This window comes from Colias philodice, chromosome 20 (assembly GCF_061535455.1).
Source record: "Colias philodice isolate Cphi_HAF_F1 chromosome 20, ilColPhil1 Martin Lab GWU primary, whole genome shotgun sequence".
In the NCBI taxonomy this organism is placed as follows: Eukaryota; Metazoa; Arthropoda; class Insecta; order Lepidoptera; family Pieridae; genus Colias; species Colias philodice.
The window spans coordinates 6,305,990-6,316,913 of record NC_143105.1 but is presented as its reverse complement, the minus strand read 5'-3'; the positions used below and the strand labels follow the sequence as shown (position 1 = coordinate 6,316,913).

Sequence of the window (10,924 nt, the reverse complement as noted above, 5' to 3'; positions counted from 1 at the left end):
ATTTTTTTTAGACCAGAAAATCTAGGACAGCTTTTTTAAGTCAATATTATGATTGGTATAACGCATTTCATTAAAGAAAGAAATCTTAAATGGCAGCGCTTATCATTCCCTCTCGCTTACACACGGCCGTACGGCATGCAAAAAATAATTGGGAAAAATAAAATCACTAAAAATGTATTTTATTTTCCCTATAATAGTTTTTATCATAAATTTACAATGACAATTATGTATTTGCGATAGTAAATAATGTTTTATTGGAATTTGACAAAATATGTTCTTTGGGAAAAGTTGTTCAGTTTTATGGGCTCATTACAAGTATTATGGGGATTTTGTCGCATTCTGTATGTACGTAAATATGATAATTCATATAAATACACAAATACCATAACAAAAAAGTTTGTCAATAAACAATTTGAAATAATTAATAAAATAATTATCCATTTACAATATTTTTATTTTCTTTTTTACTGACCCTACCATATTATGTCAGTGTCAGCTTTGGCTGCCATTGAAGATTCGTTTCTTTAATGAAACGCGTTTTACCATTAATTTTATGAAATAACAACATTTTACTGAAAATGTCTGAAACTTTGGAACATAAAATAAATGCACCTTTTTAAATTAAATTATGATTATATTCATAACTAGCTTCCGCCCGCGACTCCGTCCGCGCGGATGTCGGTCTTCGCGTGGATGGTTTATTTCTCCATTTTGAGTAACTCTGACAATAACATCTTATAAATATCTATTGGACCCAAATACGGCTAAGCCTATAATAATACCCAATGTGTGTTCACGATTCTACAGAACAACGTCTATGGATAAAACTGAAAAATTAAGATTATTTTTTTTCTACGTATTTTTTCAGCATAAAAAGTATCCTATTTTACGCCCAGGATAATAAGGTATAATTATACCAAGTTTCATCGAAATCGAACCGTTAGTTTTCACGTGATGTCTTCACATACAGACAGACAGACAGACAGACAGACAGACAAAAATTTTTTTAATCACATATTTGGGTTTGGTATTGATCCAGTAACACCCCCCCTGCTATTTATTTTTTCAATATTTTCAATGTACAGAATTGACCCTTCTACAGATTTATTATATGTATAGATATTGAACAATTTTAAGTTTTATTAAATTTATACATCCAGAGTGGATCCATCTATTGAGCCAGTAAAACAAACTATAACTAATTAAACTATCAATTATCGCATAAATAACAAAACTAGTAAGAAAAATAATCGACGAGAGCAAACATGCAAATCGATAAATCAAGGCTAAAACAAAATGCAATTTTAGCACAATAACTTTGTATGCGTTAAATCATAAATGCACTACCTAGATATCGAGACAATTTTATTTCGGTTAGTGAATGAACTAAAGCTAGATATTTGTAAAAAGCTCTCATTATGAACACATGATTAAAAAAGTATTAAAACATAGATTAGCTCACCCGGCGACAGGTGCAATAAATGCAATTGCGATGATCAATGAAGAAACTTTAACACAAACAGTTCAATGTTTTGAACAAATTTTACACACAACACTCACTTGGAATTAAAGGGCTCATTGCCAACTACACTCATTTCATTAATTCATATAAGAAATGCTAGATTGTAGGCAATGTAGCAATTTTTTTAGTTTTTCATTTGAACTAAACAATTTCGCGTTTGTGGATTCATTTGACGTTTATTTGACATTTTGAGACCACAGAGTAATAAGTAATGTTTGACACTGTTTTTTTTCTATCTTCATGTCAAAAGACACTTGCCAAATTTTTCCATATTCAAAACTTCATTTCGTCAATTTTAACTTCCCTTTATTTACACCCAGTTATTATCAGATTTATATTAATGAAACGCTCAATAAAAGCACAATAAAAGGTTATGGCTACCATTCACAGGCGCATCTATCGTTCGTCACAAATCTGCGGTACGGCTCGGGGCTCGCCAGGGCTTGCCTTGCGGTGCGTATAATCAATGGGTGATATGCACTAAGCACAGATCTAAGATTTGTGGCACTAAGTTTATTTTAATCTTAGCTTTTAATTAAGTACCTTTAAAGGGTGTAATCGTTAAGTGTGCACAGGCGATTATTCCGTAACTATTACAGATATCAAAAAACTTTAAACTGATATTGAAAGTACTTAACCTAATGAGTAAAATGGCCATAATAAATTTTTAAAAATAAAACGATAAATATCTAAAAAAATGTTGTGTGGTTTTATGAAACCACGGTAAAAGTGAAACTTAGGCACAAAATTATCGTATTTGTACGATCAATATTCACACTGCAGCAGCTTCAGAAATGTAAAATATAGAAAGCCTCAAGTGCGTTTACACTTAACTATAATCTATGAATTATGAAGGTGATGAACCAAGTGATGAACCATTCAGAACTTAAAATGTCAACCAAGCCCATGGACGTATAAAAAAAGATGGTACGGGAGCTATTGACGTTAAAAAAAAAGTCATTTTAGTATAGTTGGTTTTTTGATATACTGTTCCTCTTGCTATTTCGGTTAGAGTCCGGGCTGTCTGGCTGGTCGCAGTGGTTGCGTTTTTTAGTGCGCATCTTATCTGCACAGGATAATTTCCTTAATTTTAAGTCATTTTTTAACGCGTAATTTTTAATATTTTGCCTTTAGATAGATCCATCAGACATAATTTTTTTATTGCAAGACGTTTTTTTCGTTGTTAAATAGGTGCCAGACGCAATGTTTTATTTCGTTTTTATAAAAAATTCAAATTATTTTAGAATGTCTGTAAATTTCATATTATGTTCTTCAAACATAATATAATCTAAAATTAATTAGCCAGACGCTAATTCGATTGTTAAGTATTAAATATGTACAAATAAAAACGTAGTGAAAGTAGGTAAGTATAACAATTTGGTGATTGTGTATATGGAGAGATAGTTTAAAGTGCAAGAGAGATAGAAAGGGTCGGCCGCGAAAATTAAATAACAATAAAAAATAACTTTTTTTTTTCGAAAATATACGATGCATAGAAATTCAATTGTTCCTACTCTAGGATTCCCTGTGTTGTGGGAACAAGTACCTTCCAGTGGTACATTTTATTCCTTAGGCTAAAAAATAAACTATTAGGGTACATCAACAATCTTCTATACAAAACAATTTTTTTTATAACTAACTAGCGCCCCGCCTGGCCCTGGCTTCGCACGGGTGCAATGCTGATACTAAATACACTACAGAAAAACTGTGAACGTTGAATATATAAATACATAGCGGCCCGCTCCGGCTTCGCACGGGTATAAAATATATAGCCGGGCAGCCGACCGGTACCGCCGCAAACGCTACGTCCCGCAATTTTTAAATCTGTAATATCTTCGAAAATATTCACTTAAATCATACGGTGTAAAGGGCCATATAGATCTATATTAAATGAACAATGTATTCAAGGTCTTTAATTGGTTAAGGATTAATGCTGTACCTATTGGTTAAAATCGCTTCGAAAATTAGCTATTATTATTTGTCGTAAAAAGTAAATGACAAAAAAAAGTTATTGTGGGTTATCCATAAGAGATAGACATATACCATCACGGACTTTTCTGTAGACCTTTTCAATGTGTACTATTATAGTTAGTACATTATTTTGATAAAACTCGTAGGGTTCAGCCTGCGTTTGCACTGTATACGTGGAAAAAATGTAATTATTTACGACATCACATTAGAAACCTCAAAAATAACAGTACTTTTCCACTATTTAATGGGTGTTATTATACATATAAACCTTCCTCTTGAATCACTCTATCTATTAAAAAAACCGCATCAAAATCCGTTGCGTAGTTTCAAAGATTTAAAGGGACATAGGGACAGAGAAAGCGACTTTGTTTTATACCATGTAGTGATGATGATAACAATATTAATTCATTAATCTTATTATATATACATAAATCTCGTGTCATAATGTTTGTCCTCAATGGACTCCTAAATTAGGAGTCCATTGAGGACAAACATTATATAGGAGTCCTAAACCACTTAACCGATTATAATAAAATTCGCACACCATGTGCAGTTCGATCCAACTTGAGAGATAGGATAGTTTAAATATGTAGGTACCACGGGCGAAGCCGGGGCGGACCGCTAGTATACTAGCTATATAAATTCATGCTAACTACTTTAATTAAATTCAAAACAAACTTAAACATGCGAGTGTATGTGTGTTCACGTGTGTGTGTCGTGTGTGGTGTGGTGTGTCATGTGTGATGATGATGATGATTATGAAGATGACTTTTTAAATTTAACAATGTAATTGTTTAACCTTCATTGATATAGATTTTATTCTATTTTCAATGTATGGTAACTTTAATATTTAATTTTTCACTTTTATGGTTTTTTTTTTCATTTTAGCTTTTATTTATAAGAACAAGTGTAAATAATATTGTATTCTTGCAATTATTTCCTGTCGCATAATTAAAATACACTAGCTGATGAGCTGCATGCTTCATTACTTTTTTTTATTTATACACATTATTTAATACTTAACAATCGAATTAGCGTCTGGCTAATTAATTTTAGATTATATTATGTTTGAAGAACATAATATGAAATTTACAGACATTCTAAAATAATTTGAATTTTTTATAAAAACGAAATAAAAAATTGCGCCTGGCACCTATTTAACAACGAAAAAAACGTCTTGCAATAAAAAAACTATGTCTGATGGATCTATCTAAAGGCAAAATATTAAAAATTACGCGTTAAAAAATGACTTAAAATTAAGGAAATTATCCTGTACAGATAAGATGCGCACTAAAAAACGCAACCACTGCGACCAGCCAGACAGCCCGGACTCTAACCGAAATAGCAAGAGGAACAGTATATCAAAGAACCAACTATACTAAAATTCTCACTTGTCAACGTCGGTAGCTCCTATACGAAGACGGACGGTATATCGCCTAAACATTGAGTGAAGCCTAGTAATGGCGCGGCGGCGAAACATCCATGTGTGTGTGCCATGTTGCCATGGCAACAGCTGTCCTGATGACAATGGCGGCTGTATTTTTTTCTATAAATTTTGCCGTAATAATTTTGTCATTAAAACATAAAAGAAATAACTTGCTTCCCTGTGGAATGTAATCCCTTGTGTTTTGTTATTTAAAATTGTACTGTTGCGACACCATTTAACCACGCAAGACGGCATTTTAAATATTTTTTGTGTAACAGTGACGCAGTTAATCAGTCGGTAGTTCACGACGTAATGGCGGCCGACTAGCTTACTATGATGAGAGTGTGTGCGTGTTTATTGTCTTTACACGATCGCTAGCTTACTATGGTGGCTTCACGTTGTTTGTTCGTAATACGGCGTCCGTCTTTTTTTATACGTCCATGACCAAGCCATATAAAATACAAAAAAAAATATTTTTCAAAACATCGTGCATTGGCCATAGACTAAACCCGACCACAACATTCGGTTCATTTAATTTCCGGATCAGGAATTCGTAAATCGCCTCGCTTTTTGCACGAATATGGGTAACAACAAGACGCCGTTAGAAATTATTATTAACACATCACTAGAGAAAATTAAATCCATTCCATCCATAATCATCAAACAAGGTAAAATATGTGGCAAACAGAGTAAAAAGCATTTAAATTGTATGATTATTTTATTTATAAGTACCTAAAACTACTAATTGTACTGTTAACAGTTAACCAAGTTGTGGTTTTGGAGCTGTAGTGACACGTTTTCGCGCGATTTTCTTTCGGGCCACTTTCATTTGTTGAAGCTGATTGTACACTTCTCCCCAAATCTCATTTTGTTCCTCCATTGGAATTGTTTTCCTGAAACAAATATTTTTTTTATTTGCGATATATGTATTTATTGAAGTTATTTAAGAATCAGCTAGCAAGGTTGGGTTATTTAGTTATATTTAATTTGTCTGAGTGATACCTAATCAATAAGATTGAAATAATAATACATAATGCTATAGCGAAATAAAATATTAAATAAATATACCTACCTATATTGTTTCATAAGGTCATATTTCTCCCATGGTGTCTTTCTTAATTCTCTTCTTACTCTATCTTTTTCCTTCAAGTGCTCTTCAATATTAGAAACTCCCTTCAGCTCTTGTCTTTCCCATCTCTCCAACCATGGTCTTGGTTTTAGTTGAACCTATAAAAAATTTATATTGTACAATGAGTCTTATCTTATTATACTTAATTAAATTTACAATTTAGAAATGGTGGCCAAATGGCTCTTAGGCTTTTACGATGTAGCTGTAACATTAAATGTTTTTTTATACAACTGATGGTACGGTATAAGGCCCAACACACAGTTGTTTTAAGTTTTTATAATGATAATTGATGATTTTATAAGGTTAATACTAATCACACTAACAACAAAAAAAATGTAATTAGTTATACCTAAAGGAATGAATAAAGACTAATTTATTTATTTTATTTAAATTTTTAATGATGTTGTTATTCATACATGTTAATAAATAAATACCTGCACAGTATTGACTGGAACAGGCGTCCCTTCAGGCACTATCTCAGGGTCCATATCAAATGGGAAAGTGCTATACTCAGGCAAGGCATCTCGGAGATAGAACAACTTGTCATCAAGCCGCTTTTCAAGACGTAGCACTTGTATGGACTGTATCGTGGGATCATATAAGTCATATCGGACCTGCAATGGAAAATTTAAACATATATTTTTTTTTGTACTTTAAAAATTATCTCGCTAGTTACATTGACAGAAGCGTATGCCATATATAATAATTTATACTTTTAGAACAAGAAGGTTCTATGTAAAACAATAAAATGAGAAATGGTCATTTTATACAATACTGATATCATAAATTCATGATTCTCAAGTTACATTGCATTGTGGCAAATTAGAATAAATTATTAAAACAATATAATCTGTTGTTGTTAGATAAAGAAAAAATTAAATACCTCAACACCCTGATGATCAACAACATTTCTTAAAGTGAATTCAGCTCTCAAGCCACATCCTTTACGCTCTATACAAATGCCCACAAATCTATTTGTTTTACCCTGAGCATGAGGATCAGATATTGTGACAGCTAAGATAGAACCTGTAAATGAAGCATAACAAATATTTATATACCTCTGAACCAGTAAAGATATGTTTCAAATAAAAATATATACATATACACACCAACATAAAATTCCGGTATATCTACTTGGTTTCTTCGATTTAACATATCTGCTCGTTCTAACTTTTCTCTCAGACTGTTGCGCCATTTAGGATTAGGGTCTGGCAAAAATTCTGGATAAACATGTCTGTATTCAAGAACTGGATTTTGCGAACGAGGTCTGCGCCCGGGAGTCCGCTTCGTTTCCACAGATGTATCTTCTACTTCTACAGCTTCAGCCTTTTCAGGAAGCGTGGATAATAGACGTAATTCTGGAAATGTATGCAATAACGTTACGAAAGGAGTTCAGTTTGAAATGTGAACAGGTATAAAATTATGATACATAACCTCTTCGAAAAATCCATTTTGACGCGGATAACAATTCAAGAGGTGCTTTGCGAAAAGCCAACGACATATTTATTATTTATATTCGCAAAAGCTTTCCTGTAAAATACGGTTACTTTTTCTATTCTAATTCATTTCAAATTACAAATACACAAATAATGAAATAACACAGATGTTGTTAATTTGACACTTGTAATTTTTTTTTTATATTTTGACATTGACACTTTCAATTATTCGGAATGCTATTCACGATAAGATCATTATAGCGATTTTTACACTTGCATCACAAGTTTTAATTTGAATGAAATCATTCACGATTAAAACGTAAATTATTATATTGTGCATGTACAAAAGATTTTTTTTTCGAACTAGATCAGTGTGTCGACGTTTTGGCTAACGAGATAAGTAAAATTTATTTTGCTGTATACCCTTGTTTAAGCTGTTGCTTACTGAATCCAATAATTTCATTCGAACATACGCATAGTTATGTTCGCTTGCACATTAGTTAGGTAAATACACAGGTAAATAGGATCCGAAAATTATTGTGCACCACTTGTGACACTCCTTTTTACGCATTTGGTAGGTACTCAACATTTATGTGACGTTGATTGTTGACAAACGTTGAAATGACATCTGACAGCAACCCAAACAATTTATCGATTGATGTGTGACCTAATAAAAGAAACACTGTGTAATTCTTTATAGTGAACATGTCTTCAATTATACAGAGAGACGATAATATACCCCTTGCTGATGATGATCCACAAGTAATCATTACTGATGAGGTAGACAACAATCGCTTAGACCATGGTCGATCCATGGATTCTTTGCCTAGCTCTTACACGGGTGGTTCATCCAGCCCCGGACTTAATGGACCTCCTAGCTTCGATCCAGATTCAGGAATAGACGAACAAGAAGAGAAAGCACGTCTAATTTCACAAGTATTGGAACTACAAAATACTTTGGATGGTAAGAAGATTTTGTACTGTTTTTGTGTGCAAAACATTGCAATATGCTTTTTAATAGCCGTAATTGCATTTGTTACTTCAATTGATACAGCAAAAATTCATTTCAGATTTGTCCCAGCGAGTGGATTCAGTAAAAGAAGAAAATCTGAAACTTCGCTCAGAGAACCAGGTTCTTGGGCAATACATCGAGAATCTTATGTCTGCATCATCTGTGTTTCAATCAACAACCAATGTTCACAAAAAGTAAATGAATTATACACAAAACACGGAAGAAAGAAATTTGACCAAATCCAACTAAACATATGACTGAGTGTGGAAAAAATATACTGGGTACATAGTACTGTTGTGTTGTAATAGGCAATTTTCTTTCGTACCTAACTGTACCCATAATTTGTTCAAGCACCAACAGCTTACATGCTGCCTGAAGTATGGCACAAAAATGTGGAACAAGCTTAGCTTTTAAAGCATGTTGTATGTTCACAAGTTTAATGTGGTAGTTAAGTAACTAGCTAGTAAACACTTGTATATTCATAGTTAATGTTTTAATTTAAAAATTTATGTGCTTTATGTGTGAAAATGAAGAGCTCTTTTAATCTAAAACATTCATGGAAATGGTTTATTACACATGCATTTGCATACATTCCAATCTTATGATAAACAGGTTCAAATGTAAACAAGTAATGCTCTCTCATTGTAATCTCAATTTGTATTAAATATCAATTTCTATTTATAATAATTATGTGAATGATGTTTTTTCTATAGCTTTTAAATATATTTATTAAACTTGATCAAATTGGTTTTATTTATCTCCCTCCCCTAAAAAAGGTCATTTGTATAATTGTTTTGATGGTTATGAATGAATTTTTTCTTATATTTTAATTTGATAACATTATTTGTATGATTTACACAGAGTTAAACAATGGTTACTGGTTGTTAGTACCTAAAAGAGGACTAGTTGTAATTAAATGACTTTGTAGTTTTTTAGAACTACTCCATATTAGGGGCTTAAAAACTATAATACTAGGCGAAACAACACGATAAACGGGATTTAAATATAAGTACCTAACTTTTATATTACTATTTTAAAAACTGATTAACCTAAACATTTTCTTAATGAAATTGCTTGAAAATTGATCCACCATCTATGATCAATTCCATTGGTCATACGACAGCTATGCGAAAGACGTAGGTTTGAATATATTAAATGTAGGTATTAACAAAAAATTAAAAATGTTTCACGCAAAGCTATTTTAAATTTATATTGAAAAACCAGGAATGATTCATTCAGTTAGGATAGTCGCAACAGTCACGGAAGTGACCATACAATAGTCACGAATCCATCACGACTCGGTGACGTCGTTTGAGGTAATATTTAGTGTGGTAAAAAAAGGAAACCAGGCGGTCTCGAAAGATGACGATTACGTGCAAGGTACCATTACAGCAAAATATTCATGCACCGGACGAGAGAAACCCGCGTGAAACAAACGTGACTATTGCGTGCAGCCGTGGGAAAATGGGTTTGTACGACGGTGAATATTTGTTACCCAATTTTAGGGAATTTATGAATATGTGTTAATTATGCTTTTATCCAAAATTGATAGCTACTATTTAATTACGTATGCCACATGTTACTAATCATAAGAGGCCGTCCGACGGTCCGGTCTGTGTGAACGGATCAAATGTAAATTGAATCTCAAAAGTAACTAGGTACATAATACAAAAGGAAAAACGTATTAATTTTAACAAGTCCAGGCTCTTATTATGATAAAATGATTATGTACATAGTTAAAATTTATAAAATATTTGTATGTACGTAATGGTGTTATTTTTTCATAACTATTTAGTTTCAAATCTTTCAAATACTTTATTAATACTTACAAATTTTTAAAGAAAAAAAAATGGATCACGAGGCAGGATTCGAACCCGTTCCTTCAATTTGCCGGGTATTAATTTTTTGTTTGATAGCTCAGTTCTAATGTGCCAAGTGTCATATAAATAAGTATTTATACTAAGTATATGCAAACTGCAAAGTTTAGGCACGGATATATAAGCAACGTTAAAAGTATATGTTTACAGTACATAATATTAATTTCTTACATATTATTTTCTAGTACTTTGGGAAGTTACAAAATAATTCGACAACACTGATAGATATTTTGTCTCTTACTAACATTACCGATCAATAAACCTTCCTTGTCATTCGTCGGTGTTTTGCGTGCAGGAAAAAGACAAAAGGCCGCTGCATACGTGACGGGATTTTACCCGGACGGGACGTGACGGGAAGTTTTGGAAACATCGTTGCATACAAAATGTATCCAAATACGCATATGTCACGGGAACATCGACGGGACGGGAACGTGGACGGGAAAAATATCGTCGCCGACGATGTTTAGCACGTCCCGTCCCGCACGTGCCCCGTCCCGTCCGTGATTTCGCTACGTATGCACAGTCGCTCCGTTCGTGCCGGAGAGATTAGT

At 32.8% G+C, this 10,924-nt stretch overlaps 2 protein-coding genes across 2 annotated transcripts; one reads left to right on the top strand and one right to left on the bottom strand.

Annotated features, from left to right (window-relative positions):
- Window positions 1-5,618: 5,618 nt before the first annotated feature.
- mRpL19 (mitochondrial ribosomal protein L19) lies at window positions 5,619-7,692 on the bottom strand. The gene is made up of 6 exons (XM_089708103.1): window positions 7,483-7,692; window positions 7,158-7,406; window positions 6,932-7,074; window positions 6,483-6,662; window positions 5,992-6,146; window positions 5,619-5,812 (listed from the first exon to the last, which is right to left on the bottom strand). Exons 1-6 carry the CDS (start codon window positions 7,547-7,549, stop codon window positions 5,680-5,682), a joined length of 927 nt encoding a protein of 308 aa, XP_089564229.1. The 5' UTR covers window positions 7,550-7,692; the 3' UTR covers window positions 5,619-5,679.
- A 407-nt stretch (window positions 7,693-8,099) lies between these two features.
- On the top strand, window positions 8,100-9,244 carry LOC149479520 (short coiled-coil protein B). Its single transcript, XM_089708124.1, has 2 exons — window positions 8,100-8,448; window positions 8,555-9,244. Exons 1-2 carry the CDS (start codon window positions 8,190-8,192, stop codon window positions 8,692-8,694), a joined length of 399 nt encoding a protein of 132 aa, XP_089564250.1. The 5' UTR covers window positions 8,100-8,189; the 3' UTR covers window positions 8,695-9,244.
- The last annotated feature ends 1,680 nt before the right edge of the window (window positions 9,245-10,924 follow it).

Coding starts and splice junctions, on each gene's coding strand:
- mRpL19 (XM_089708103.1), bottom strand. CDS start 7,549: ATGTCGTTGGCTTTTCGCAAAGCACCTCTTGAATTGTTATCCGCGTCA. Junction 6,663..6,931: donor TTGATCATCAGGGTGTTGAG/GTATTTAATTTT, acceptor TTTCCATTGCAG/GTCCGATATGACTTATATGA. Junction 5,813..5,991: donor GACCTTATGAAACAATATAG/GTAGGTATATTT, acceptor TATTTGTTTCAG/GAAAACAATTCCAATGGAGG.
- LOC149479520 (XM_089708124.1), top strand. CDS start 8,190: ATGTCTTCAATTATACAGAGAGACGATAATATACCCCTTGCTGATGAT. Junction 8,449..8,554: donor ACTACAAAATACTTTGGATG/GTAAGAAGATTT, acceptor AATTCATTTCAG/ATTTGTCCCAGCGAGTGGAT.